The 27,726-nt window shown below is 40.4% G+C and overlaps 1 protein-coding gene across 6 annotated transcripts in view; it reads left to right on the top strand.

The window, feature by feature from the left end:
* GRIK1 (glutamate ionotropic receptor kainate type subunit 1) overlaps positions 1-27,726 on the top strand; it is a 626,279-nt gene that overhangs the window by 361,873 nt on the left and 236,680 nt on the right. For all 6 annotated transcript variants that reach the window (XM_077480009.1, XM_077480011.1, XM_077480010.1 and 3 more), the window contains exons 5-6: positions 3,140-3,193; positions 22,235-22,408. In XM_077480009.1, coding sequence (XP_077336135.1) covers positions 3,140-3,193; positions 22,235-22,408 — 228 coding nt within the window. The remainder of the gene's footprint in view (positions 1-3,139; positions 3,194-22,234; positions 22,409-27,726) is intronic.

Below are 27,726 nucleotides of genomic sequence, written 5' to 3' on the forward strand. Positions count from 1 at the left end.
CAATTTAACTTGACAGATAAAAACCCATGTCTAAAACATCAGTTTTTCTGCGTTTACATGCCGCGTTTAGCAGTGTTTTGGCACGTTTTGGCGCTTTTGCGTTTAGAAGCTTTTTTTTATATATTTTTTTCAAAATAGCCAAAAATGAAAAATGCCTGTAAATGAAATGCGGTTAAACGCCGGTACAGTGTTTAGCAGCGTTTGGCATCTGAAACATCAGAAACTTCAGCGCCTGAATTCATTTTTTTGCCTTCAAAGCCTTTAAACGCAACTGCCTAAAAATGACATTAAACAAACCTGTGTAGATGTACATCTGTTTACCAGCAGCAGTGTAAATGAGGCCTTAACGACCCCCTTTTACCAATACAGCACACCACACAATGCATATTATGTGCTTTGTGGTGTGGAGCAGTTAAATGCTGTACAAAACATTGGGGTTCCATTCACAATGAGTAGTATTGCAAAGCACTACACAGAGCAGAAGTAATATGTGTTGTGTTAAAGGGAACATCCAAAATGAAGGGGTTGCCTTAAGAAAACTCATATTAATGTGTTTAAAAAGAATGGATGGCTGAACACCAAGGTAGTGATGAATCTCTTTATTGTAAAATCCATAACATGTATAAAACCACAGGACAGGCAAACAGGTACAGGTAGACATGTTTCACACAGCGACGCTACGCTTATTTATTGGTAATGAATAGGCGCAGCATCGCTGTGTGAAACGCGTCTACCTGTATCTGTTTGCCTGTCCTGTGGTTTTATTCCTGTTATGGATTTTACAATAAAGAGATTCATCACTACTTCAGTGTGCAGCAATCCATTCCTTTTATACATATTGCACGGCCCGCGAGCCAATGCTAGCACCCCTGAGAAGAGTCCACTCCCCAGACTACCTGGTTCCATCACTTACCTGGAGCAGCATTTTCTTTTGCTATTGCTCATATTAATGTGTGCATTAGGGAACAGCAACAGACTAAAAAAAATACACAAGACTTTTTTTTATAGCAACACAGCAAAATGCACAATATTGCACTGCGGTGCATTGATGTCTACTGCACTGTATTGGGGTACCATTTACTAAAAATGTGCACAATAGAAAAATTTGTTTTGTTAAGTTAATAATTTTGTTTCATCATATTTGTTTAGTTAGAATGATTTGTTTTCATAACTTGTTTTGTTTACAGGCATACCCCACTTTTAAGTACACAATGGGGTTTATTTATTAAAGCTGGAAAGTGCAAAATCAGGCTAATTTCTGCATAGAAACCAATGAGCTTCCAGGTTTTATTACAAAAGCTTAATTGAACAAGCCGAGGTTAGAAGCTCATTGGTTTCTATGTAGAAGTGAGCCTGATTTCGCACTTTCCAGCTTTAGTAAATAAACCACATTTTGTACTTAAAAGTGGGGTATGCCTGTATTCACATGTTTTGTATATGCGGATTCCTTTAGTATATTAATTGTTTCAAATTGATTTGTATTTCGGATTCTATTTCTGAAGATTGGCTATGTTTGTTTTAAAGTGGTATGTAGAGGTCGACCGATATATCAGTATATTTGCCGTTTTTAAATTAATCTGCATCGGCCGATTGTGCTGATGAAAAAGGCCCATTATAACTTCAGCGCGACTTCTAAATGACTTCTGTAATAGAAGTCAATGCAAGTTGGCTGAAGTCTTCCAATGAGCGACTTCTCCTCTCTGGGCAGTCTGCCAAGAAAAGATCAAAGAGATACAATGTTTATACTTATGAATGGTCTGAACTTGTGTGTAGGAGTTCTCAGTTTAACCATTTAAAGACTAAATCTTTTCTGACACTTGTTGCTTACAAGTAAAAATCCTGTATTTTCTGCTAGAATATCACTTAGAACCCCCAAAAATGATATATATATTTTTTAGCAGTAAACAGTAATGTTAGCCCATTTTTTATGGTCCAAAAGTCTTGATTACCTGTTTTTGTGTATTTTATATTTAATATAGTTTTTAAAAAAAAAATTTAAATTATACATACAAGTGAACTGATTGGAGGTTTGTTTTGTTTAATAAATGTTTAAATGTAAGACATTTTCTGCTGCTTCTTTCACACTGGAGTTGGCAGGTGTTGACGGTAAAACGCTTCTAGTTTTAGCGGAGTTTTACAGCTGCTAGCAGGGCACTTATAACCCAGCTAGCGGCCGAGGAAGGGGTTAAATGCACCTGTGAAGCACCGCTGCCAAATCGCATTGCAGGTGCTTCAGCAGCGGTGCCCATTCATTTCAATGGGTAGGAGTGGTGGAGGAGCAGTATGCACCGCTCCAAAGATGCTGCTCGCAGGACTTTGTTTAACGTCCTGCCAGCGCATTGAACTCGGGCTTTCACACAGACTGCAGGGGAGCCGTTTTACAGGCACTTTCCAGGAGCTATTTTTAGCCCAAAAGCTGAAAAATGCCCAGTGTGAAAGGTGTCTGTTAGATTTTATGAGATGAAGGGGAAAAAAAAAGGAAAAAAAAAAAATCGACCTAACATGTCGGCCCAAAAAAATCGGCATCATATATCACCCATTGGTCGCCACGATTTCTAAATATCGGCATTGGCCAGAGAAAAACCCATATCGGTCGACCAGTAGTGGTATGTGTTAGTTCAGAAGATTACTTATTAACTCTTTTTGGGTTGAATGAAGGTGGATCCATCAGAATTTCTGAATCATAACATAACAAATTAAACAAAATTAATTTTGTATTGATTCATTATGTTATGATTTTGAGATCCTTATGGATTTACTTCCATCCAACCCAAACTAGGAATGATCATCTTATTTCACTTTTATACCTTACTGTATTTATATGTTTCCATTTCATATGTAGTGAATTTTTTAGAATAATGAAAAATGTTAATGCAACATAAAAGCTAAATGGATCTGAATCAATTTGGATAATTGGATATGTCGTTAAGTTTTCTGATTCTTTAAACATTAACACAAAGTCAGCATGAAACTGATGAATACAAGTGCATTTCATTGTTTCGTGATAAATTATTTTGGATTTGTTGAAATTTTTTATTACTATTGTGACAATAAAGTTTTCATTTTCCATAAAGTGTAGGAAAATTTCCATTTCTTTCAACAAATGTCTAACTTTTTTAATCGTTTTGGTTGTTTTTAGATTCTCTCCATGGGGATGATGACTGAATATTATCACTACTTCTTTACAACAATGGTAAGAGCCAAAGTTGAATTTTGCCGTAACATTATGTTTTTAGAAAAATTCATTTATTTTTTAATTTAAAGAGAGGCAGTGGAGTCAAGCAGGCTTATACAGCATGGAGCTGCAGGTTGCATAAGTACACAGGAGTTCACATTTTATGTTCCTGTTAAGTTGAATTGTGTTTAGCGTATCTTGTACAGACTTCAAGCGGAACCCTCTACGATAAGTTCTCTTTCAAAAAAGGGTACTTATCATTTTTGTCCTCCAACTTAAACAACCTCGCTCACCCTTTCCTCCATTGCATACTTACCTTTATTTCTCATCTGAGGCCTTTAGCATTGGTTTACATTTCCAGCAAAAATGTGCTGAGGACACCCCGTGCAGTAGATTTCTATAGGCTTCTAGGGGACTATCTCTAAAGCTATGGGACATAGCCATGTAAAAGTCTATAGGAAGCTACTGCTCTAAAACAGCTAATGTACAGAAGATGTTACTCAAAGGATATATAAAAAATCTGCAAGATACAGCTAAGTATGCATTTGGAGAGGGGAGGTTGCTGTGCTTTAGGTTGTAGGGGGAGATAATCACTCTTTGTGTGAAAGTATATTTATCCTTTAAAGAGACACTCAGAGGATATGAGTGTTCAAAATGAATGTTGAGGGGTTCTTCTTTTGTTTGCCATAGTTAAACAGCACCAACATCTTAGACACTGCTTTAGAGAGTACATGGAGCCATCAGTCCTGCTTCTTGAAGGAGGTTACAATCAAATGTATCTTCTTTAACCAGGAAATTACCGATGGCACTTGGCTTACTATGTTATGGTTTTCAGTGTTGTGGATACAAGGTTTTTCTACTTCCAGCAAAAACATAGTGGTATGTTAGGGCCTGGGGGAATTGGAGCATTGATGGTGACCAGGAGGTACTACCATCCAACACTCCTGGAAGCTGAATTGCAGAGCTAATATCTTTGCATGGGACTCACAATTTAGAAGCACTTCTATATGAACATCTACAGTTTTCCATTGTGTTTGCTTGCAAAGGTAAATGTGTAGGCATGATCTCTGTAGAACACAAGTTCAGCATTAAATTCCCCCCAAAAACGAATCTAAGCTAAAATCTCCCCAACCTAAGCACCCACTTAGTTCTTCCTTCCAGCATCAGCCTCCTTTGTTGTTAACAACATCTTCTCTTTAGAAACCTTCTCCATGCTGCCCACACCTGCACAGAAACTTCCCATTAAACAAAATGAGGTCTTATTGTAATGATTTGGGTATGGCCCATTCAAGTCGAGGAACAGGCAGCACTGAGAAGAATTCTGAATGGAGGATTTAAACACTGTGAAAGGCTCTATTACATAAACGTCAGTGGACTAGGGTTTGAGAACTGGGGAGTTTTTATCTCAACCCGAACCTTTCCTTTAAGGGCTTCACTGTATATACAGGTATCAGCCTTCCTTGATGTGTTTTAAACACAAAGCAACCCTTTAAATAATGTTTAGCTCTCATGGAACCCCTTATAAAATGATTATATCTACAACCAATGAGACATTAGCATGAACAGTATGTTGTGAATATGTTGTGAATATAGGCGTAAATAAACTAATTAAAATGTGGTGTTCTTAGGTCTTTAGACACCTGTTTTTTTTTATATACAACAATATTATTTTTGGTAATAAAAATGAATGTAGTGATTACCCCCGGAGGGGCTGCTGGAAAAAATACAGATCTTCCTTACCTGTTAAATGGCTGCCAGCCCAAGTACCAGTTCCAGAGCATACCAACAATAAGCCTAAATTTAATGGTGTATTTATGAAGCTTTATTGCAGTAGTTGAACACAGGCGGGTAGTGTGATAAGGGAAGAAATCACAAAATACCTGTACTCGTTAAAGGATTGATAGATAAATAAATCACTTATAAGCAGCTAGCAAAAAAGTTTCCTGAAAAAACATAGCATAAATAACAATAAAAATGCAGTGCTTATACTAGTAGAGGCAAAATCCACCAGGTGAATAGTTTATTCAGTAAAGAGTAGGTCCAGCCTGGGTGAAAATAAAATAAAAGTCAGCAGCTACGAATACTGTAGCTGCTGACTTTTAATATTAGGGCACTCACCTGTCCAGGGAGCCCATGATGGTGGCTTCCCAGCCGATCTTCGGATCGACTCCCGGGTGCTGTAGATGCCATTCCTGCCGTGGCCAGTCTCCAGAGATGGGGAAGGGGACCTGTCAAAAACAGGTCCCCCGTTCCCCCCTCCTCCCTGAAAGGTGTCATATGTGGCACCAGAAGGAGGAAGGAAGCACTGCTTTAAATACAAAGTTTCAAAATATAAATGTAGTCCATGATGTCATGAGACAATAATTCCATAGATATCCAGTGATGATAGTCCAAAACAGTAGATGCCACAATAAAGAACCACCACCAATGAGAAGGACACACACTGACTCTTACCCTAAACGTTGGACTACACGGATAAAGTAGTCAAAAAACATTATTTAAAATAGTGGCTTTAAAGCCATCAAGCTCCTCAGTTTCCATCGTGACTGCAATCATCAGGCTATGTCTCCTTCCAGAATGTTAATCGAGTCTCACATGAAGGCAAAACATAAACACTTCATTGCGCAGTATTACTGTTAAGGTGCTTTTAATAAAAAAGTGCCAAGGTACTCACAAACATCATATGTAAAATCGCTTGTGTGTCTATCAGACAACAAGGAGATAAGAAGCGACTGTTTCCAACCAGCAAATTCTCCAATCATCAGGCGGGGCGACATCCCGTAACTCAGCTCCTCCTATGCGTTTCGGCATCATAGACGTCATCAGGGGCGTGGTTACTTCTACGTTAGTCACCTATTTATAATGCGAAGGCCTGAAATGAAAAGGGAACAAATGCATTCCAGAAATGAGACCAGATCCAACATATTTACATCCCATACAACAGAAATCAATACAGCAGCAGCCAGAACTGACAGTGATGAAACCACAGGCAGCGCTGATACATAACTGGAACCAAAGATTATACATGCATTAATGCTGGCTGGAAGAAAGAACTATACAAAAACAAAGAACAGAAATTGTCCAATTAATAAAGGTAAAACACTGAAAGAATTAATGGATAATATAGAGAAGAAGGTAATCAATATTTCATGATACCAAAATATATTATCCCTAATTAAACTTTATTTAATTTCTAATGCTGGCATCTAGCAGTTGGAAACAGTCACTGCACAATAACATAAAAAAAAAACATATCTTAAGAACAAAATTGAGTTAAAATAAAAAAAAAAATAAAATAAAATAAAAAATACAATGATGACAACAGCCAATTTTAAACTGACTAAAAAAGTCAAAGTCTGAAAATCAGAAGCAAAATTAGATAAAATAAAAACCGAAGTGGATATCAGCAATTATTAATAAAAGCATTGACATCCCATTCAATGTTTAAATCGTGAGGCCTATAAGATCGTAACCAAAAAAGCCACTTATTCTCAAGTTTGAAAATCTCTCTTTTGACATTGCTACCTCTCCAATAAGGGCCAAATTGGTCAATAGCCATTAAAGAGGAAGTAAACCCTGATGAGTTTACTTCTTCTTTCATTCCCTGCAAAGGTAAAGCATAATGAACTACTATGCATCACATAGTAGTCCATTATGTGTCACTTACCTGACACAGGAGCCAGCGATGTCACCACTGTCCACTGTAGTCCGGCGCATCCATCTTCTCGGTGGGTCTCGCTGCTCCGCCGCTGTCATTCAGTGAAGCCGCGATGATGTCAATCCCGCGCATGCGCACGGGAGCCGCCACTCGTGGCATATCACCGTTGACCGCGGCGTGCTCAGTGCGCCTGCGCGCCGTTGTCTGCGGCGCATGCGAGGTAGACAGCGGTGTCTGTCTTTCGGCAAATATCTCCTAAACCGTGTAGGTTTAGGAGATATTTCTTGGACCTACAGGTAAGCCTTAATCTAGGCTTACCTGTAGGTCAAAGTTGGTTGTAAGGGTTTACAACCACTTTAAGGATGTTCCCACTGGATTTCTACCATGGCACAGATCAAAATGTTTGGAGAGACTATGTTTGGGAAAACCCTTTTTAATATTGGCAATATGTTCATTCATTCTGACTTGAAATGTGCGTACAGTGCGGCCAACGTATTGGAGCCCACAAGGGCACGTGATGATACATACCACATTTGTGGACGTACATGTCAGAAAGGGTCTAACATCATATGTCTTAGATGTGGTATTAAAATGGGATCAGTGGGAACACACTGAAGAACACATGCAGGTATTAGAGGACAAATTCTCAAGCAAAGTTGCTTAATCCTTTAGTAGCAGCCTACAATAATATTGGAATTAGAGGGGACAGTCAGCTAGTCTGTGACTCTATGCAAGCAGTCACAATCTTTGTAGCAACCTTTGGTAACAATCAAGGTACTACACCTGGAGCTCTTAGGCAAAATGTTTTTTTTCCATTTCTTCAGTTACTTCCTGGCTTCCAGGCCTAGGCAAATGTCATAAATCACAGGAGTAGTTTTCTCAACCAAGCACACCCTCCTGCCTGCATGGCTGAGCTAAGGACAGATGGATTCCAGGAAGTAAATGCTACATGAATCATCTGCCCTTACTCAAGATGGCCACAATGAAAATGCTAGGTGGGCATTTTTCAAAGTGACTTCACAGCAAAATAAACTATGGAGCCATGGATGAATGAATTTGCTTTGAATATTAAAAATTAAATAAAAAAATTAGATTCAATTAAATGTAAAAACTTGCCAACCGCTGCACACACATATACGTAGGAAAAATGGCACAGGCAGGCAAATGAGTGTATCTGTACATCCCATTGAATTTGCCACCTGACGGGCGTGCGCACCTGCTGCCAGCCGCAGGATCGTGCTCGCGAGTCCCGCAAACTCGATGTCCGCTGGCGGCCCGCGATTACAGCGAGCAGAGGCAGAACAGGGAGCCTGTTCTGCCTAGCGACATGCTACTGCTGCCTGTCATCTGGAGAAGTGATCTCTGTCATGTTGTAGTGAGCCCACCCCCCCCCCACAGTTGGAATCACTCCCTAGGACACACTTAACCCCTTGAACGGCCCCTAGTGGTTAAGCCTTTCCCTGTCAGTGTCATTTATATAGTACTCAGTGGCTATTTGTAGCTCTAATAGCTGTATAAATGACAATGGTTCCAAAATAGTGTCAAAAGTGTCTGATGTGTCTGCCATAATGTCGCAGTCCTGATAAGAATCGCAGTTCGCCACCATTACTAGTAAAAAAAAAAAAAAAAATTTGTAGACGCTATAACTTTTGAGCAAACCAATACACTTATTGCAATTTTTATTTTTTTTACCAAAAATATGTAGAAGAATACATATCAGCCTAAACTGTGGAAGAAATTTGTATTTTTAGATATTTTTGGGGGATATTTATTATAGCAAAAAGTAGAAAATAAGTTGTCGCTTTTTTTTGTTTATAGCGCAAAAAATAAAAACCACAGAGGTGTTTAAATACCATAAAAAAAAGCTCTATTTGTGGGAAAAAATGTTTTGGGTACAACGTTGCACGACCACGCAATTGTCAGCTAAAGCGACGTAGTGCAGGATCACAAAAATGCTCTGGTCAGGAAGAGGGTGAATCCTTCCGAGGCTAAAGTGGTTAAAATGAAATAGTATTTTTGGTTTGTGGAGCTCAGAAGTAGTTTTGCTTTAAGTCCCGATCTCTTCAAAGCTCTCAGCCATGCACATGCTGAGGCCTTGCAGCAACAGCTCTTCTGTAACACAGGCTGCCCCCCAAAGTAAGAGAACTTTGATCAAACCCTCCCAAACATTTATTTTCTCCCTAGGCACACCTGGGCTGCCTTGCCAGGGATTGGCTGAGGCCAAATAAATATTCATAACACAGTGGCTAACCCTCCTCCAGAAACAGGCAGAAGCATTCAACCCCCAGGCTTAGGGAGACCTGACCAGACCTGAAAAATAAATTGCTGCTCAGTTTAATACAGCAAAGCCAAAAACTAAATTTACCCAGCACAGAGCAGGGGCACTGCATTAAATTAAAGAATAATAATATCCAGAGAAGAAATTTAGACAGTGAAAATTCCCTCACATTTAGTGAGGTTAGTGAAAAAGTAACCCCTTATGGTTAGTGTAGAAGTTCACTCCGATGGTCAGTGAAGGACCCTATTACACTGGAGGTGAGTAAGAGCCCCCGCTCCCCCTTCACTGATAGCTAAAGAGATAATTGTGCCCAGTGGTAGCATATTGTAGAGACGTTCCTCGTTGCTCAATGGACCCCTTGCCACCTCTGAAGGAACTTTGGTTGAAAATAGGCTAGTGTAGATCCTTTATTCAGCAACATCTTTGCAATGTTTTTGTTCCTGGACTTTGTCAAGAGCTACAAGTTTTACCAAAAACATTTATATGCACTCACCAACCATCGACTGTACCATTAACTGATTATTTAACATCCAAAATTACCCACATCTATAGAACAATATCTGCATACTTTTGGTACAGCTCTTTAAATCTCAAATAAACTCTTGCAATATACTCTTTTCATCTGCTAACTGGGAAATAACTATTCATTATTATTGTGACATTTCATTATATTAGGCGTGAAATTTTCGGTTTGGGTGCACCGAGTTCTTAATCACGATTTAATGACTCCAATTCCTTATGAGTCACTCTAATTATTGGACTCCTTATGTCCCCCTTGTAATTCTATTAGAGTTTTCACTGCTTAGTTTCCATACAGTAAAGAGTAAGGGAGCCAAAGCATATAACGAGCTCCCTTCTGGGATTAAAGCGCTGAGCCTTAATTCAATTCATTTTCTCATTCTCGGCTTTAGTGGAATAACTTTGAGCTATGATGCTGCGTTAATAGCCTTCACTTCCTCCATCTGAAGTCCTTCTATGTTCTCTTAGAAATGACTAACTTAGAAGTATCTAAACATCATAAAAATACAGAAATCTGTGAAAGTGACAGTGCCGGTTAGACTCACAGCTGAAATACATTAAGCTTCAAACCATTTGTAGTTTTTTTTTTAAGGAAACCTGTACTGAGAATATGGAGACCACCAATAGTGACTTTTTGAAAATGCTTTTTTTCCAGGCTGTTATATTGGGTCCAGTGCCTGCTATATGTTCCACAGATCTTGGAACAAGCATGCAGTTCCAATTTTACTTTTTCCGTTTTGCTCTTGGTGTTGACTTTCTACAAAGTTACAGTCAACTGTTAAACCCCATACACACATACTCAGATTTTCTGCTGATTTTTTCCTTCAGATTTACCAAAACCATATAATATGAGGTCAAACCTTAGGAGTTTCAATTTGTATGCAATCAGGCAGGCCCTGCACTACATGGTTTTGGGAAATTTGAAGACAAAAATCAGCAGCAAATCTGAGTGTATATGGGGCTTCAGATTCCAGTCTGATCACTTGGTAAGAGAAGACTGAGGACATGATCTTTCCAGCCTGCAGCAGGCTGATGACATCATCTTAGCCTAGTCAAAGTTCATAACTAGAGTTCAAGGATTGCTTTTTAGGGATAAAAGGGGGAGCTTCTTTGCGTAATCGTGTTGTTGCTGTATATTGTGACATGTCAGAAATGTAATCATAAAAACTTGTAAAGTTACTGAAATGTCCAATTTTAAAGAAAATATTGTTTCTTTTTTTTTTTTGGAGTTAACATTGCATATCTCCCAACCTTTTGAGATGGGAATGAGGGACACCTATCAGCAAAAGTATACAGCAAAGGACACAACCCTTGTCATGCCCCCTTAAAGGAGAATTGTACAAAAAAACAAGATTTGTTAAACCCACAAATGCTCTTTTTACCACTAATATTCCTTTATATTGGCTTTTGGAATTTACAAAGGCAGCAATTTAGAAATCAGATGAAAGGTTTAGCATTGGAAAACACTTTTTGATAGAAAAAAAGTGCATTTTATATACATCTATATAGATCAGACCAAAATGAGGGACAAATGAGGAGGAATGAGGGACATTGCTTCAAATCAGGGACAGTCCCTCCAAATCAGGGACAGTTGGGAGCTATGAGCATTGGAGAGGGGGCACCAGGAGAGGTTCACTTGCAGATAAAGAGTTTTACTTCACTCTGACTTTCTACTCTGCCTGTATGTTTCCATTTAGTGATTACGGAGGTGTAAATCCCAAAACAGCCAGGCAGTTTGTGTTCTTAGAGGGAGTCCTGTAATAGACCATTTTTTGATTCAAACATCTTTGCTACACTATATGCTGAAGGGCTGGGATAACACTTCTGTTCAGCTTTTTGCATCACCCCCCAATGTGGTTGATGGCTGAACCTTGGTCCATTTGTAAGCCCCCCCACCCCCAGCTAAACCCAAATCCTTCTAGATGGCAAACTTAAAACATTTTAAAATTACACCACTGTTCTCTATAGCAGAATCAAATTGCTTTCTCCTCTCCGCTCTCACCCTGATTTCTGGAATGCAGAATATGTACAGAGAAATCTATTAAAAGTAGAACGGAAGTCTGCTATCCTCTCCTCTTCTGCAGCAATACCACGTCCACAAGCCCCCTTACTGACACCGACATCTGTTTCAGCATCTTCAGCCATCTTGATTATCTTGACCATATTTCCTGTGCATGCACATGGGAGTTAACTCATCCTGGCACACCATGATTGTAGACTGAGTAATGAAATTAATGTAAAGGTTTTTTTTTCTATTGGCTGGTGTTTGAAGTTGAACATTTTAGTATTGATATTTTACTTTAGACAAGTGCTATATAAAGTGGAGCTCACATGAAAAATGCCAGGTTCATTTATCTTGGTGCTCCACTCCAAAATCACCTAAAAAGTTGTAGGCAATTAAAGATAGCTATTTAGGAATTTATTCAGAAATTGTACTGGTTCTGTAACATTTGAAGTTGCTCTATGGCTTGTTAGGTTTATTAGGACCTCACTATTAGGGATGGGAGAATGGTTCAGCCGGAAATTCGGGCCAAACTTTTTCTGTTTAATGCCATTTACTTCTGTGCGCGTTACTGCCAGTTTAATTCCATCTACTTCTCTGTGTGTTACTGCCAGTTTAACGCCATATCGTTTTGTGTGCGTTATTGCCAGTTTAACGCCATATAGTTCTGTGTACATTACTGCCAGTTTAATGCCATTTACTTCTGTGTACCTCACTGCCAGTTTAATGCCATATAGTTCTGTGTGCGTTGCTGCCAGTTTAACACCATATCGTTTTGTGTGTTACTGCCAGTTTAATGCCATATAGTTTTGTGCGTTACTGACAGTTTAACAGCATTTACTTCACCATGTAACACCATATTGTTTTCAAAAAAAGGAAAGTAAATTTGGGACTTTAAATGAGGCAGGCACCAAAGGAATGCCTGCCTCCATCCCGATCAATAATTTAAAACAAAAGAGAGAGAGAGAAGTATGACTTTAAATTAAGCACACAGCAGTACAGGAGTAAGTCAAGTGACTAAAACATTTTTTATTTATTAGATATAATCCATGGTAAAAAACATTTTTGGGCATCCAACATTTAAAAATGCTATGGGCATCAAACCTCTATATAATAAACCATGGATTAAATATACATGAATTACACATTGAGTCTTATTCCGCTATAAAGCATAAATAACAATAATACATATGTATACATTTGATGCTGTAGTTGGGCCCAGAGTGGCCAAAACAGCCCTGATAAAATAAAACAAACTAATAATAAAAAAAAAAATTTGCCATAAAAAATGTTTATAAATGTAGGTAGATTCATTCAAATCTTAATGTTCCATGATTCGGGAGAGATCGTAGTAATTAAAGGCTCTACGCGTATCGTGGTATTGCAGCCGCTCATCAGGAGCATACATCATGGAATGATTCTAAAAAAATATATAGAAAAAAGGGAGAAAAAATGAATAATGGATAAATGGGAAATAAGAAAGATATAAGGAATAATTTAGTTCTATAGAATTAATTTATGGTTATGCATCCTCAAACTCACGTCTGCATCAGCGATCCAGTAAAACAGGGTCCAGGGTCACAAAAGAGCCGCAGAGCAACACCGCCAGGGTGACCTGCGGGAATGATGACAACCGCCACAAGCACATCCAGGGTGGGTGGGTGCAATTGGTGTAGGATGCAAACATCCATGTGGGAAACCTGAATGGAACAAACCATATATGATGTGTCTAATGAATGTGTTTTGAAAAGTGTAAAATGAGGTGATATGGTGACAAGCAAGAAATAAAGAGTTTAAATAGAAATAGTGAAATGTTAAATCAAAAAACAAAAAACAACCACAAGAAAAGGCCCAAAAAAAGGGTAAAAGGGCAGGTGAAAGGAAGGAAAATAGGGAGAGAAGTGTTAACTAATGTGCACGGTGAATAGGCATAGTCCATACTAGTGAGTGTGATCCATCAGGGGAGAGAAAATGGTGTGTATAACCCAACCTGGGAGATGCCTATGTAGGTGTACCATCCCGGTCCCATCCCCAACATCAAACCGGCAGACCACAACTGAGAGCGGAGCACTTTCACCTGCTTCATTTAAAGTCACACTTCTCTCTCTCTTTGGTTTTATACCATATTGTTTTGCGCGTGTTACTGCCAGTTTAACGCCATATCGGTTTGTGGCCGTTACTGCCAGTTTAAAGCCATATTGTTTTGTGGCAGTTACTGCCAATTTAACGCCATATTGTTTTGTAGCAGTTACTGCCAATTTAACGCCATATCGTTTTGTGTGCGTTACTGCCAGTTTAACTCCATAAAGTTTTGTGCATTACTACCAGTTTAACGCCGTGTACTTCTGTGTGCGTTACTGCCAGTTTAATGTCATTTACTTCTCTGTGCATTACTGCCAGTTTAACGCCATATCATTTTGTGTGTGTTACTGCCAGTTTAACGCCATATAGTTTTGTGCGTTACTGGCAGTTTAACACCATATTGTTTTGCGTGTGTTACTGCCAATTTAACGCCATATCATTTTGTGGCCATTACTGCCAGTTTAGCGCCATATAGTTTTGTGCGTTACTGCCAGTTTAATGCCATTTACTTCTCTGTGCTTTACTGCCAGTTTAACGGCATATCGTTTTGCATTTGTAACTGCCAGTTTAACGCCATTTACTTCTGTGTGCATTACTGCCAGTTTAATGCCATCTACTTCTCTGTGCATTACTGCCAGTTTAACGCCATATAATTTTGTGTGTGTTACTGCCAGTTTAACGCCATATAGTTTTGTGCGTTAATGCCAATTTAACACCATTTACTTCTCTGTGTGTCACTGCCAGTTTAACACCATATTGTTTTGCGCGTGTTACTGCCAGTTTAACGCCTGATCATTTTGTGGCCATTACTGCCAGTTTAACAGCATATTGTTTTGCATGTGTTACTGCCAGTTTAATGCCATGTCGTTCTGTATGCGCTACTGCCAGTTTAACGCCATTTACTTCTCTGTTTATTATTATATTGTTATATTGTTTTGCGTGCATTACTGCCAGTTTAACGCCATATCATTTTGTGGCCATTACTGCCAGTTTAACGTCACATAGTTGTGTGCATTACTGCCAATTTAATGCCATTTACTTCTGTGTGAGTTACTGCCAGTTTAATGCCATTTACTTCTCTGTGCTTTACTGTCAGTTTAACGCCATTTTGTTTTGTGTGCGTTACTGCCAGTTTAACTCCATATAGTTTTGTACGTTACTGTCAGTTTAACGCCATTTACTTTTGTGTGCATTACTGCCAGTTTAAAGCCATTTACTTCTCTGTGCATTACTGCCAATTTAACGCCATTTACTTCTCTGTGCATTACTGCCAGTTTAATGCCATATCGTTTTGTGTGCATTACTGCCAGTTTAATGCCATTTACTTCTGTGTGTGTTACTGCCAGTTTAACTCCATTTACTTCTCTGTGCATTACTGCCAGTTTAACGCCATATCGTTTTGTGTGCATTACTGCCAGTTTAACTTCATTTAGTTTTGTGCGTTACTGTTGGTTTAACGCCATATATTTGTGTGCATTACTGCCAGTTTAACCCCATTTACTTCTCTGTGCGTTACTGCCAGTTTAACGCCATTTAATTCTCTGTACGCTACTGCCAGTTTAACGCCATACAGTTGTTTGCATTACGGCCAGTTTAACGCCATTTATTTCTGTGTGCGTTACTGCCAGTTTAACGCCATTTACTTCTGTGTGCGTTACTGCCAGTTTAACGCCATTTAATTCTCTGTACGCTACTGCCAGTTTAACGCCATACAGTTGTGTGCATTACTGCCAGTTTAACGCCGTTTATTTCTGTGTGCGTTACTGCAAGTTTAACGCTATTTACTTCTCTGTGTATTACTGCCAGTTTAACGCCATTTACTTCTCTGTGCATTACTGCCAGTTTAATGCCATATCGTTTTGTGTGCATTACTGCCAGTTTAATGCCATTTACTTCTGTGTGTGTTACTGCCAGTTTAACTCCATTTACTTCTCTGTGCATTACTGCCAGTTTAACGCCATATCGTTTTGTGTGCATTACTGCCAGTTTAACTTCATTTAGTTTTGTGCGTTACTGTTGGTTTAACGCCATATATTTGTGTGCATTACTGCCAGTTTAACCCCATTTACTTCTGTGTGCGTTACTGCCAGTTTAACGCCATTTAATTCTCTGTACGCTACTGCCAGTTTAACGCCATACAGTTGTGTGCATTACTGCCAGTTTAACGCCGTTTATTTCTGTGTGCGTTACTGCAAGTTTAACGCTATTTACTTCTCTGTGTATTACTGCCAGTTTAACGCCATCTACTTCTCTGTGCATTACTGCCAGTTTAACGCCATATCATTTTGTGTGTGTTACTGCCAGTTTAACGCCATATAGTTCTTTGCATCACTGTACATTTGGCACACTATATTGCAGTATATTATAGTGTATCTATGGAGTGTCTGTGTAGTGTGAGTACTCAAATTAAAGTGCACCAAACACCTCTTTACATTGATTAAAGTGCATCTTCGTACAGATTTCAACTTCTTCTTTACATTTGCTTAAAAGCAATGCCCCCTCCCCCCAATAATGTCTAGGAGGACAACAAGGAGAGGCAGAAGTTCCCTTGGCACTGTAAGGGGGCCAGCAACATATGTGTCCACGGGCCAAGGTGGATGTGTTGGTCAGTCCTCAGACAGGGAATCATTTCCTCTGTTTAGTGAGTTTGCCTGTGCCATCGAGCCACAGCATGCAGAGGAGGTTGGCGGACTGGCTTACTAAACTTTACTCATCCTCCTCGTCCTCTGTCATGCAAGCAGGGACAAGTTTGCAGTTCCCTGCAGTTGCCAGAGTGGATAAACCTGCCTCCTTGTCCTCATCTATTCCTACCATACCCCAATCTCAGCCATTGAGGAGTCAGCTGAGTTATTTGACCACAGCATCAGCCACTTGCGCCTTGATGATGCCCAGCCATTACTGGATTCAGATGTTGGTTTTGAGGTTGAGGATAACAGGAACATGAGCCTAGAGAGAGGGGGGAACACTGGCAGACAAATTGGCATTCATGTTCCCCAAGCTGCAGTGTATTGCCAAGTCGTCTCCAGTGGTAATGATGAAGATGGAGGAGATGGAGATGATGATGAAGTCACTGATGCAACTTGGGTGCCAGATAGAGCAGAGGTGGAAACTGAAGGTGAGGCGGCACAACCCCAAGGAGGCCGACATCCAGAAAGAGCAGAGAGCAGCCACCCTATTCCATCTCATTCTGCAGCTGTTATCTCCCTGCCCACTCCCCAAAGCTCAGCTGTCTGGGCATTTTTCAGCACATCTGCAGCAGATTGCCCTGTTGCTATCTGCAAACTGTGTCTCAGGCACATCAAACAACAACCATTTGTGTACCACATGGCAAACACAACAACCATTTGTGTACCACATGTTTAACAAGGCATTTAACGTCCAACCACACAGCCCATTGGCAAGAGCACCTAAAAGTCACACAAAAGGGGCAAAAATATGTTTCTCCTCCTTTTCTCCTCCTTAACCACTTCAGTCTGCCTCTGCGATATCGAGTCATTACCTCTCAGCAGCTTCTACTGACAGGAATGATGGTATAGCACAGGGTGTCCCAGGTCCTAGCAGCACATCGCCAGCAGCACACCACCAGCTGTAGACTGTAGCTGGCAAATTCCTCTGCCCCATCTGCTGCAGTGGAAAAATAAAATACAGTCCATGTCCCCCACATGCCCAGCATCTGAATGCAAGCTTGTCAAAGCTGTTGGCTCTCCAACTGCTGCCTTTCAGCCTGGTGGATTCTGCTCCCTTCTGTGAATTCACACAATGTGCTGTACCACAATGGCAGGTTCTCAGTCACTACTACTTTGCAAGTAAGGCCGTTCCATCAGTCTACCATCACATGGGAATTCTGGCATTGTTGGGCAAGGCAGTCAGCCGTAAAATCCACCTTACTGCTGACACGTGGTCCAGCAAGCATGGGCAGGGACAATATATTTTGTTCACAGCACACAGGGTAACGATGCTTGCAACTCGAAAGGATGCAAGACAGGGCTCGTTGCTGCAGTTTGTTGTGCCCCCATGTATCCATACAGCTGGTGGTGATGATGCCAGACCTGTGAGATTTACCCCCTCCTCCTCCTCCACCTCCATGCCCTCCTCTGCAGAATTGTGCTATAAACATCAGGTACCCCCTAAGCATTTAAAGGGCTATTCCCAGAGTCAGGCTAAAAGGTGCCATGCAGTGCTTCAGCTGGTGTGTTTAGGGGACAGGAACCACACAGGAGCAGGGATTCTTGCAGCTCTGGAGGGACAGGCCCAGAGGTGGTTCACACCACACCAGCTAGAGCCAGGAATGGTGGTTTCCGATAATGGCTGAAACCTTATGTGCGCCCTTAGACAGGGAAAGCTGACACATGTGCCATGCCTGGCATATGTCCTCAATTTGGTGGTGCAGTGTTTCCTAAGTACATACCCAGGGTTGAAAGATGTATTAAAGCAGACCAGAGGAGACTGTAGCCATTTCAGGCAGTCAAACACAGCCAGTGCTTGGTTGGCTGATATTCAGCGGGAATTCCACCTGCCCATAAACTGCCTGATTTGTGACATGCCCACCAGGTGGAACTCAACTTTGGAAATGCTGGAGCGGCTATACATGCAGCAGAGGGCCATCAACGAGTACCTGTACCAGTACGGCATGACGACAGGCTCAGGCCACCTCGGCTTTTTTTCCCCACATCAATTGCTGATCATTATGGATGCATACACTGTATTGTCACCATTTGAGAAGGCCACAAGGATGGCGAGCCGTGACAGTGCATGCATCAGTGACACAATCCCTGTTGTGTTCCTGCTGGAGCAGACTCTGTGGGCAACCTCATGCTTCAAAGCCTGCGAAAGGACCCAAGAATGCACATCATAAAGAAGGATAATTACTGGTTGGCAACCCTCCTTGACCACCGTTATAAGGGGTAGGTCTCAGAACTCATTCCGTCCCCACAGAGAGTACAGAAGATAAAATTTCTTGAGGACACATTAAAGAGAATTTTATTGAACATTTTCCCTGACTCCAGTAGGTTACAGTGTCCTGGAAAACGTGGTTTTGAGTCTTCTGTTGGTCAAGAGAGGAGCATTGGAGAAGGCGTCCGCCTAAGTGAGACATTTTGGATTTTTTTTAGTCCTAGCCGCCCAGGGATGTCAGCTTCCACATCCCATCGGCAGCATTTGCTTCACATGGTGGATGATTACCTCAGGGCCAAAACAGAGATGGAGTGCTTTCCAGCTGATGATCCACTGACTTACTGGGCAATGAGAATAGACCACTGGCCAGAACTTGCCCAGTATGCTATTGAGTTGTTGGGCTGCCCTGCAACCAGCGTGCTTTCAGAATGGGCATTCAGTGCTGCAGGAGGTTTCGTTACTGATCATAGAACGCATCTGTCCACAGACTCTGTGGACCATTTGACTTTTATTAAAATGAATCAGTCCTGGATTACCAGCTATGAAGCCCCCGATGCTGATGTCACTGATTAAGTATTTTTGGGATGTGGAATCTCTGCAGGACTTTGAGGCTGCCTAGCTTTGTGGGTGTTCAATCATTTCATCTGGAAGAATGTTTTTGGTATAGGTTTCATGGGCATGATTAACACCCAAAGACCAATTTTTCTGCACCTGTTTGACAAGTGCATATTATTGCAATTTTTTACAGAAAGGCCAATTCTTGCTTTCATCAAGAGTACCTCTATATGATACGATGGGAAGGCACCACTAACACCCAAAGACAAATTTTTACGCACCCGTCACTTCTATGCAAATTCAAAGTGACACCAAAATGTATCCAAAAAACTCTAATGTTGTTTCCAGTGAACTACATTGTGGCCTCATCATATACACTGGCTCCACAGCTGTTGCTGAGCAAAATAAAGGCAGCTTGCAGGGAAAATTAAATTTTTTGGGCTTTATAAATGCAATTATTGCTGCAGCAGATTCTAGACATGGTACAGAGCTGCCACTTTACAGGTAGACTCAAGGGACCTCCAGGCACTATATTGGAAGGAATTTTTCATTTTTATGCTTTCACTTTAAAAATCAAAAAAATCACTGCTCATTTAAAAATTACGTTTTTCACAAACTTTTATTTTATTGATACATGTCCCCAGGGCAAGACCCGGACCCCTATAAACATTGTATGCCCAATTACTTGTATTTAAGCTTACAAAATGGACACTTTTGATTTTTGACATTCGGTCCCATTGACTTTAATGGGGTTCGTTATTCGGGTCTGAACTTTCGTAGTGTTCAAAAGTTCTGGTGCGAACCGAACAGCGGTCAGTTTGGCCCATCCCTACTCATGATCAGCTCAGTTTCAAATTATATTTTCATTACAATGCCAAATACCCAAAAATCAGGGCACATTATGATCTTTGCATGTGCTCACATATTTTTATGCATTGAGGAGCATTCCTTTAATGCAGCTTCTTCTTTTTATATGCACTATCACAACACAATGCACTACTAAGAATAGACTATTTACAGGAGAAAGAAAGAAAAGTATAACAGGAGAGTAAGTATTGTTAAAGAGGGGTGGATTCAGAAGATGCCTACATTTAGTAAGCATTTAGAACATGGAACAAGGCATCCTTCTCATGGAAATGGTTGTTCAAAGGGTGTGATTGACAGAACAGATATAATTATCTAAAAGGATCGGAGAGGATAGTTTGTACACTCCAAGACTGTCTATGCCTAGTTTTTTGAAAGAGAAATAAAGTGGGATCTTTCCTGTTGCCCCATTAATGTGCAGGCAAGAGGAGGTTATTGTATATCAATGTGGAAATGTGATGAGATTAATGTGTGCAAAGGTTGAGTAACAGAAAGCTGAGTGAATTTGCAATCCAGTGTCAGATGTATAGGGAAGAAAAGTAGAGTATATCATTTTTTAAGGTAGCCAGAGCTTTGTAGGGAGATGTAGAGAAAGAAAAGTTGAGGTACTTGATCTCTCTCATGTCTCCCTTTCTACCTTTGCTACCTATTACCAACAACCCCTTGTTTCCCCCTGGTCTTGACCCGCCCCAAGCGAGGGTTCGCTTGGTGGATTTCCTGTGGCCTTGCTTATGTGCAACATTTTTTTACTGCTCAGTCCCCACCAACATGGACCACCTTTCGCGAGTAACGTGACATTCCTCAGTCTGAGTTTTTTTTGCTTCATCCAGCTTCAGCACTGGATAGCATCTCTCCAGCATACCTCTTTCTATCCATTTCATAAAAATTTTGAGCATATCTGTCAGCACTCCCCGGGTTCCCCAGGCTCATCTCCACTCTCTACGCATCCTTGAATAGCCTATCATCACATACTTAACTTTCTTATGTGGCTCAGTGGGAACGAGATTTGGGTACTGAGATTGCTCTGGCAGATTGGAGCAAGACCTGGTCTTCAGTTGCTAAATGTTCATTTAATACTGCCATCTTAGAGGCAGTATATAAAGTGTTGTTGCAGTGTTATTGGCTCCTGGCCTATATCGCCCTGGCTAACCCAACCTATGGTGATTGCTGTTTCTGGGGGTGTGGCCATCGTGGGGATATTTTGCATACCTGGTGGACCTGTCCTCAGCTGGTGGGCTTTTGGCCCTGAGTGTTTGTTTTGCTGTATTCCCTGTTTTACCTAACTATCCGAAAGGAGGCTAAATTTGCTGTGCTACCCCATTCCGGCTTATTTGCTCATCAGCAAAAACTGGCATCTTATTTGTTCATAGCATCCAAAGGGATGATTTCTCAGGCCTGGAAGAAACCTACAGTCCTCTTCCAGGAAGAGAGAGACCTTTTGATGGCCATGATGCTTAATGAACAAATGTCTAGTATTTTGAACGACTCGCACACTAAGTTCCTAAAAATTTGGGAACCATGGTTGATGTATGCCTTCCCTGATCTCCCCCTGACAAGCGTGAGTCGACTTTAACTGGTGTCTCAGGCGATCCTGGGTCCCTACCTTCCCTTTCTCCCCTTCCCTTTGCTCTTATCTTTCTTTCCTGTCTTTGCTCTTGTTTCCTCTCGTTTGATGGGTTTGTTAACCCTCTTTAGTTGTCTATTGATGTCCAGGACTACCAACAGGGGGTCTTTGGCACATATGTCCTGCCTACTTTGGCAAAATGTGGGGGCTTCCCCCAAAATACATTAAAATTATTGAATGAGAGAAGTTGAGAGAGGAATGATATAGGACAGGATCTAGGTATAGATCTGGAAGAAGGTAAAGATGGGGCAGACATGGGGGAGAAGGAAAGAAGTGAGAAGAAAAACATAAAACAAAATGAGGGAACGAGCTCTAGGGATCACACGGACGGGTAGGGCAGGTGAATTTTTTACTGTTTATATTCTTGTGGCTTTCAGAAGGAATGGCAATGCACCGCAACACATATCCAGTAATTCATATTAAAATAATATTGCTACAATGCAGAATTGTAAAACTCTGCCCTAGTTTCATGTTTCTCTTTGTAGAAATTGTTATGTTCATTTTGTAATAAATAACAGACACTAAAATATAACTAAGTCTCACTTTTGCAGCATTGACATGTGATATATGTTCTTTTCTACCAGGACCTGTTTGCCCTGGACCTTGAGCCATACAGATACAGCGGCGTGAATATGACAGGATTCCGCCTTCTGAACATTGACAATCCTCAGGTGTCATCAGTGGTTGATAAATGGTCGATGGAACGTCTGCAAGCACCACCCAAACCGGAGACTGGCCTTCTAGATGGAATGATGACTGTGAGTAGAAATTAAAGTGGCTATAAAAGCATCCCACTTACTATATTTATTTGTGTGCTATAGTGTCAGAGCAGTAATAACTGATTTTTGTGTTTTGCTGAGTTGGGACCCCTATACATATAAATGTTTTACTTAATTTTAATTATTACCTTACCCTACAGTGATTTGGGGTGAATATTTTTTTTTTCTTTTAAATGTCAAAAAAAATGTCAACTTATGTTTTATATCTGTTTCTTTTACTATTTGAAAAACCTTTCTTTACAAATAAATGTTTAAAACAGGATACACTCATGGCCGAGGATTACCTGCAAAATATGAATTTTTATTTTTTTATTTTTATTTTTTTGCGAGAGCACAGCAGAAGCTGTTGCCCTTCAGAGTGTCTCTATGAGACCGAAACTTCACATGACCTATGTGAGCAGGGAGTCACAACCTCTGACTCATTCAATTCTGTATATACATTTTGGTTTGAGCTATTGTGCTCTGTAAACATTAGGCTTTTTTGTTAACAGAGCAAATAAGAAAAGAAAGGTAAACATGTGAAAACACTGCTACTGCTCCAACTGTTGGCTGAAAATGTAAATGCAAAATAAGTACTGTATATGCAATATTACATTTTTATTATTATTATACATTTCAGTCATTGACATATTTATTCAGCAATAATTTTGTCATTATCTAAGATAACAAATATATTTATTGTTTTATTCAGAGCAAACAAGGTTTTCCTTTGATGATAATGTCTTGCAAAACTTTCTTCATTTTCTCTGCAATGTGAAGACAAAAATATGTACCAAAAATTAAAAAGTACCTTTTTCTTCTACTTTGATCAGTTTTAGCTTTTTAAACTACTGTTACTATAGTGTTACTGTTGATAAAAGTATATATTTTACTCTACAATTTGTCATGTTTATGACATTAAAGGTATTAAGTTTATTACAAATATAATACATGCATACAATACAAGATATAATACAAGACGTTTTGTTTTCCAATTTTGCTGTTTGTTAAAGCAGAGCTCCACCCAAAAAGGGAAGCTCCATTTGTCTGCCCCCCACCCTCCCCTCCATTGCCACATTTGGCACCTTTTGGTGGAGGGTAAACAGGAACCTGGTTTTGACAGGTACCCACTTCCACTACCAGGCTCAGTTTGCTCCCCCCCCCCCCCCCTTCCTCCACAGCCGGCACATTCATAAATGACAGCTTAATACATACTAGTGTTTCCCAGGTCATGACACTCACTGTGTGACAAACTGTCAGTGGACTCTCACACAATGTTGACCTTATGCCCCTTGGCTTTTTTTTAATTACACCCCCAGATCATCCCTGGTTAAAAATGGGTTAAATAGGAACAAATGTTTTTTTGTTTTTTTCTACTTGCAAAGTTACTTCAACTGACATCATATAAAGATCAATGGTGAGCCCCTTAATCTTTATAGAATAGTGTTTACAAACACTGTTTAGAGGTCTATTTTTGGCAGCAGTAGCTATAGATGCTCCTGTACTACTCAACAAGACCCAGCCCTCAGTGTATGGACTTTATCTATTATTTCATGTTTCATGGACTAATTTATGAACTCTAAGTTGGGTTACAATAGAGTCACAAGTGATTTTGCACCTTTTTACTTGGTTTATGGGGAAGAAGGATAGGGCATTCTATATACAACTTGTTTTCTGGCATACATAGGAAGCCCAAAGCATACAGATGGTTTAGTGTCATCATTAAAAAAACACATATTTTAAAAATTGAAAATTAAAACAATATATTTAATTAATCTTTAATATTTCTCCTATGTATCGATGCTCTACCCCTTACTTTATAGGAAAATACTTTGTAAAACCTAACCCTTAGGGTCATGTCACACTGGCAGTTGTGCTGTGGATGACAACTGCCCAGCAGTAAAATTACTGAAATGCAACTGTGCTGACCAACTTTGCTGACCAAACTGCTTCAGAATTTTGAGGGAGCACCTAAGGAGTGACATGTTCCAAGTTTAGGCATTGAGTATGTGATGTCATAGGAGAGAGTGAGTTCATTTTTAACTTTATCCTTGATGGCGAAAATTGCTAATATGGAATAGACCTTAAAGTCATTTTCAATATTTTTAGATCTGAATCTTTATTAATATGGTGATCCTGCCATAGAAGTCTTCAGGTGTTCAAGCACTTCCTGTTATGGGGTGACAACGTCCCATCCTTGTCTCCCAGTTGTGCTCCTGTGATGTCACCCTTCCATGCAGGCATCCAATGGGGAAGGCAACTGGCTATGCTGACATTGGTTGTGCAAGAACAGTCTGCTATTGTCACCAATATAAAATGCCCTAGAGCAGAGGTCTCAAACTGGTGGCCCTCCAGCTGTTGAAAAGCTACAAGTCCCATGAGGCATTGCAAGGCTGACAGTTAAGAGCAAGACTCCCAAAGGCAATGGCATGTTGGAACTTGTAGTTTCACAACATCTGGAGGGCCACTAGTTTGAGGCCCATGCCCTAGAGCAACAGTCACTTATGATACACAAAGACACAAGTCATTTGGTGAGGGTTTACACCTAATCAAATATATGCCCCTAGCCAATGACTTTACCCCTAATCTGCTGTCTTATGCTGATTAACCCCTATTGATTCTACTATTTATCAGTTTAGCAGTCTCTAGCATTCTTCCCAATTGTTGTACAAAAATGTATATCATTCATCATTCGTTATGGCTTGTTTTTAGCCCTCCGTTTTATAGAGCCATCTGTATTATTAAGTTGATAAAAAAAAAAAAAACAGTCATAAAAATGCACAGGCCAGAGCTTAATATAGAAATTGCCATGACATTAAAAAATTATCGCTGCACCAGCATTATTTCCAGTTCACCAACTGATTAATAGTCTGAAGCATCTGGTGGTGCACAGTGATAATGAGGACTTATTTGTGATTTACACCACTGTCCATTGGCTAGCGCTTTTAATAAATACTGCTCTTTTATACAATTACAGATAAGAATTATTATCCACTGCTATAACTCTGCTTGTTGTTTTCATAATTTATGCAACAGGAAAAATAAAAGAGCATTTTCAAGAAAAAAAATGAAACACTCTGCTCGATTGAGGCTGTATAGAACCCTATTGCCAGGGCTGGGACAAGGGGTGGGCAGGAGGGGTGGCTGCCCTGGGCGCAATGGTTTATTGCAGGGATGGGGGTGCCCTGTTTCAGTTGCTTCTTTTATAAGGCTGACAAGTGTGGTAACAGTGACATCACTGCTATCCCCAACCCTAAGTGAAGGGGGGGATTCTCATCCACATGGGGGGACTGGGATATGGGCCCCCCCTTGTTAAAGGAGGCTTCCAAATTATGATAAGCCCCATGCCTGCAGACCCTCACAACCAGAGCCCAGGGTTGTGAGGAAGAGAATCTTGTCCCCATCAACATGGGGGCAATGTGGTTTGGGGAGGGGGAGCAGAGCACGCCCCAAAGCATCCCCCGTGTCAAGGGCATGTGGCCGGGTATGGTTCAGGAAGGGGGTTGTGCTCGCTGTCCCCCTTTTGCCTGACCTGCCAGGCTGCATGCTTGGATAAGGATCTGGTATGAATTTTGGCGGGGACCACACGTTTTTGTTTTTACTATTTTTTTTTTTAAAGGCAAATGTTTTTTTTGTATTCAGCTGTCAGTGGGGGAAGCATATTGACAGAAGATGACTGATCAGTTATTAGTTATTATCCCAGCCCCGCTCCTTAACAACCAGCTTTTACTGTGCCCTGATTGAGCAAAGCTTTGCCCAATCAGGGCGCAGAGTTCACTGTGCAGTGCGCAGTGCATTCCAGGTGTTACCCGAACGGGGGAAACAGCCAATGTCCGGCCGAATTCATGCTTGATTCAAAACCGTTTGCCAAATATTAGAAGCTACACAGGAGACTGTCCTAGAAAATCTAATGGGAAGCTACATGCAGAACAGCTTTAATAAAGTTAATGGGAAGGTGGATAGGGGGTGGCTAGAACAGCTCAGCGTGGGAATGGTAGGAAAGAATAAATTCAATTATCCTTAAATGTTTAAAAACAGCATGCAGCATTTGTTAAAGGAAGCCTCTTCCACGATAATCATGGTGGTTGTTATGCTGACTTCTAAATATGAACAGTATACTTATTCATTGTCCGGAAACAAGCATAAAGATGAAAAGCTCAGACTTTATTGCTTTTTTTTTGTATAATCTCTTTTTATTAGGTTTAAAGTACAAAAAAAACAATAATAAAAGTTACAAAGAATAAAAAGCAAACTCCAGGTGGGTTGTCATGTGCCTTTTACTGAGGAGTGGCTTTTGTCTGGCCACTGATTGGTGGAATGCAGCAGAGATGGTTGTTCTTCTGGAAGGTTCTTCTCTCTCCACAGAGAAATGCTGGAGCTCAGTCGGAGTGTCCATCAGGTTCTTGGTCACGTTACTGACTAAGGCCCTTCTCTCTCGATTGCTCAGTTTGGCCAGACGGTCTACTCTAGGAAGAGTCCTGGTGGTTCCAAACTTCTTCCATTTACTGATGATGGAGGCTACTGTGCTTAATGCTACAAAAAAATCTCTGTACCCTTCCTCAGATCTGTGCCTCAATATAATCCTGTCTCGGAGGTCTACAGACAATTCCTTGTACCTCATGGATTGGTGTGTGCTCTGACATGCACTGTTAACTGTGGGACCTTTTATCGACAGGTGTGTGCCTTTCCAAATCATGTCCAAGCAGTTGAATTTAACAAAGGTGGACTCCAAGTTGTAGAAACATCTTAAGGATGATCAGTGGAAACAGGAGGCACCTGAGCTCAATTTTGAGTGTCATGGCAAAGGCTGTGGATACTTATGTGCATGTGATTTTTTTTTTTTTTTTATTCTTAATATATTTGCAGAGATTTCAAATTCTTTCACATTGTCATTATGGGGTATTGTTTGTAGAATTTTGAGGAAAATAATGAATTGAATCCATTTTGAATTAAGGCTGTAACATAACAAAACATGGAAAAGGTGAAGCGCTTTGAATCAGTGCTATAATCCCCCTAACACAGCACCACAGCCAATTGCAAGAGGACTGCAAAAGATAGATCCCCATAATCAGTCAACATTATAGTATGAATTAAGAATTATCGACCTCTGAATAGAAAGAAATGTTTAGGAAGGAATAATAAAATAGACAAAGTATAAATACATAAGATATTATATGGTCAACTGGGTGTGCAAGAATCTGAATCTTTTAGTGTAGATAAAACAGCCTAGTATCTGCTAGTGGATGGTGCTCATCCAAGGGGAGGTCTCAAATCATCCAGAGGCAACGATATCTGAAGAAACCTCCCAATAAGCGGTA

The sequence above is a fragment of the Lithobates pipiens genome, unplaced genomic scaffold, assembly GCF_037356315.1.
Source record: "Lithobates pipiens isolate NorthernLeopardFrog02 unplaced genomic scaffold, aLitPip1_a1.2 Scaffold_16, whole genome shotgun sequence".
In the NCBI taxonomy this organism is placed as follows: domain Eukaryota; kingdom Metazoa; phylum Chordata; class Amphibia; order Anura; family Ranidae; genus Lithobates; species Lithobates pipiens.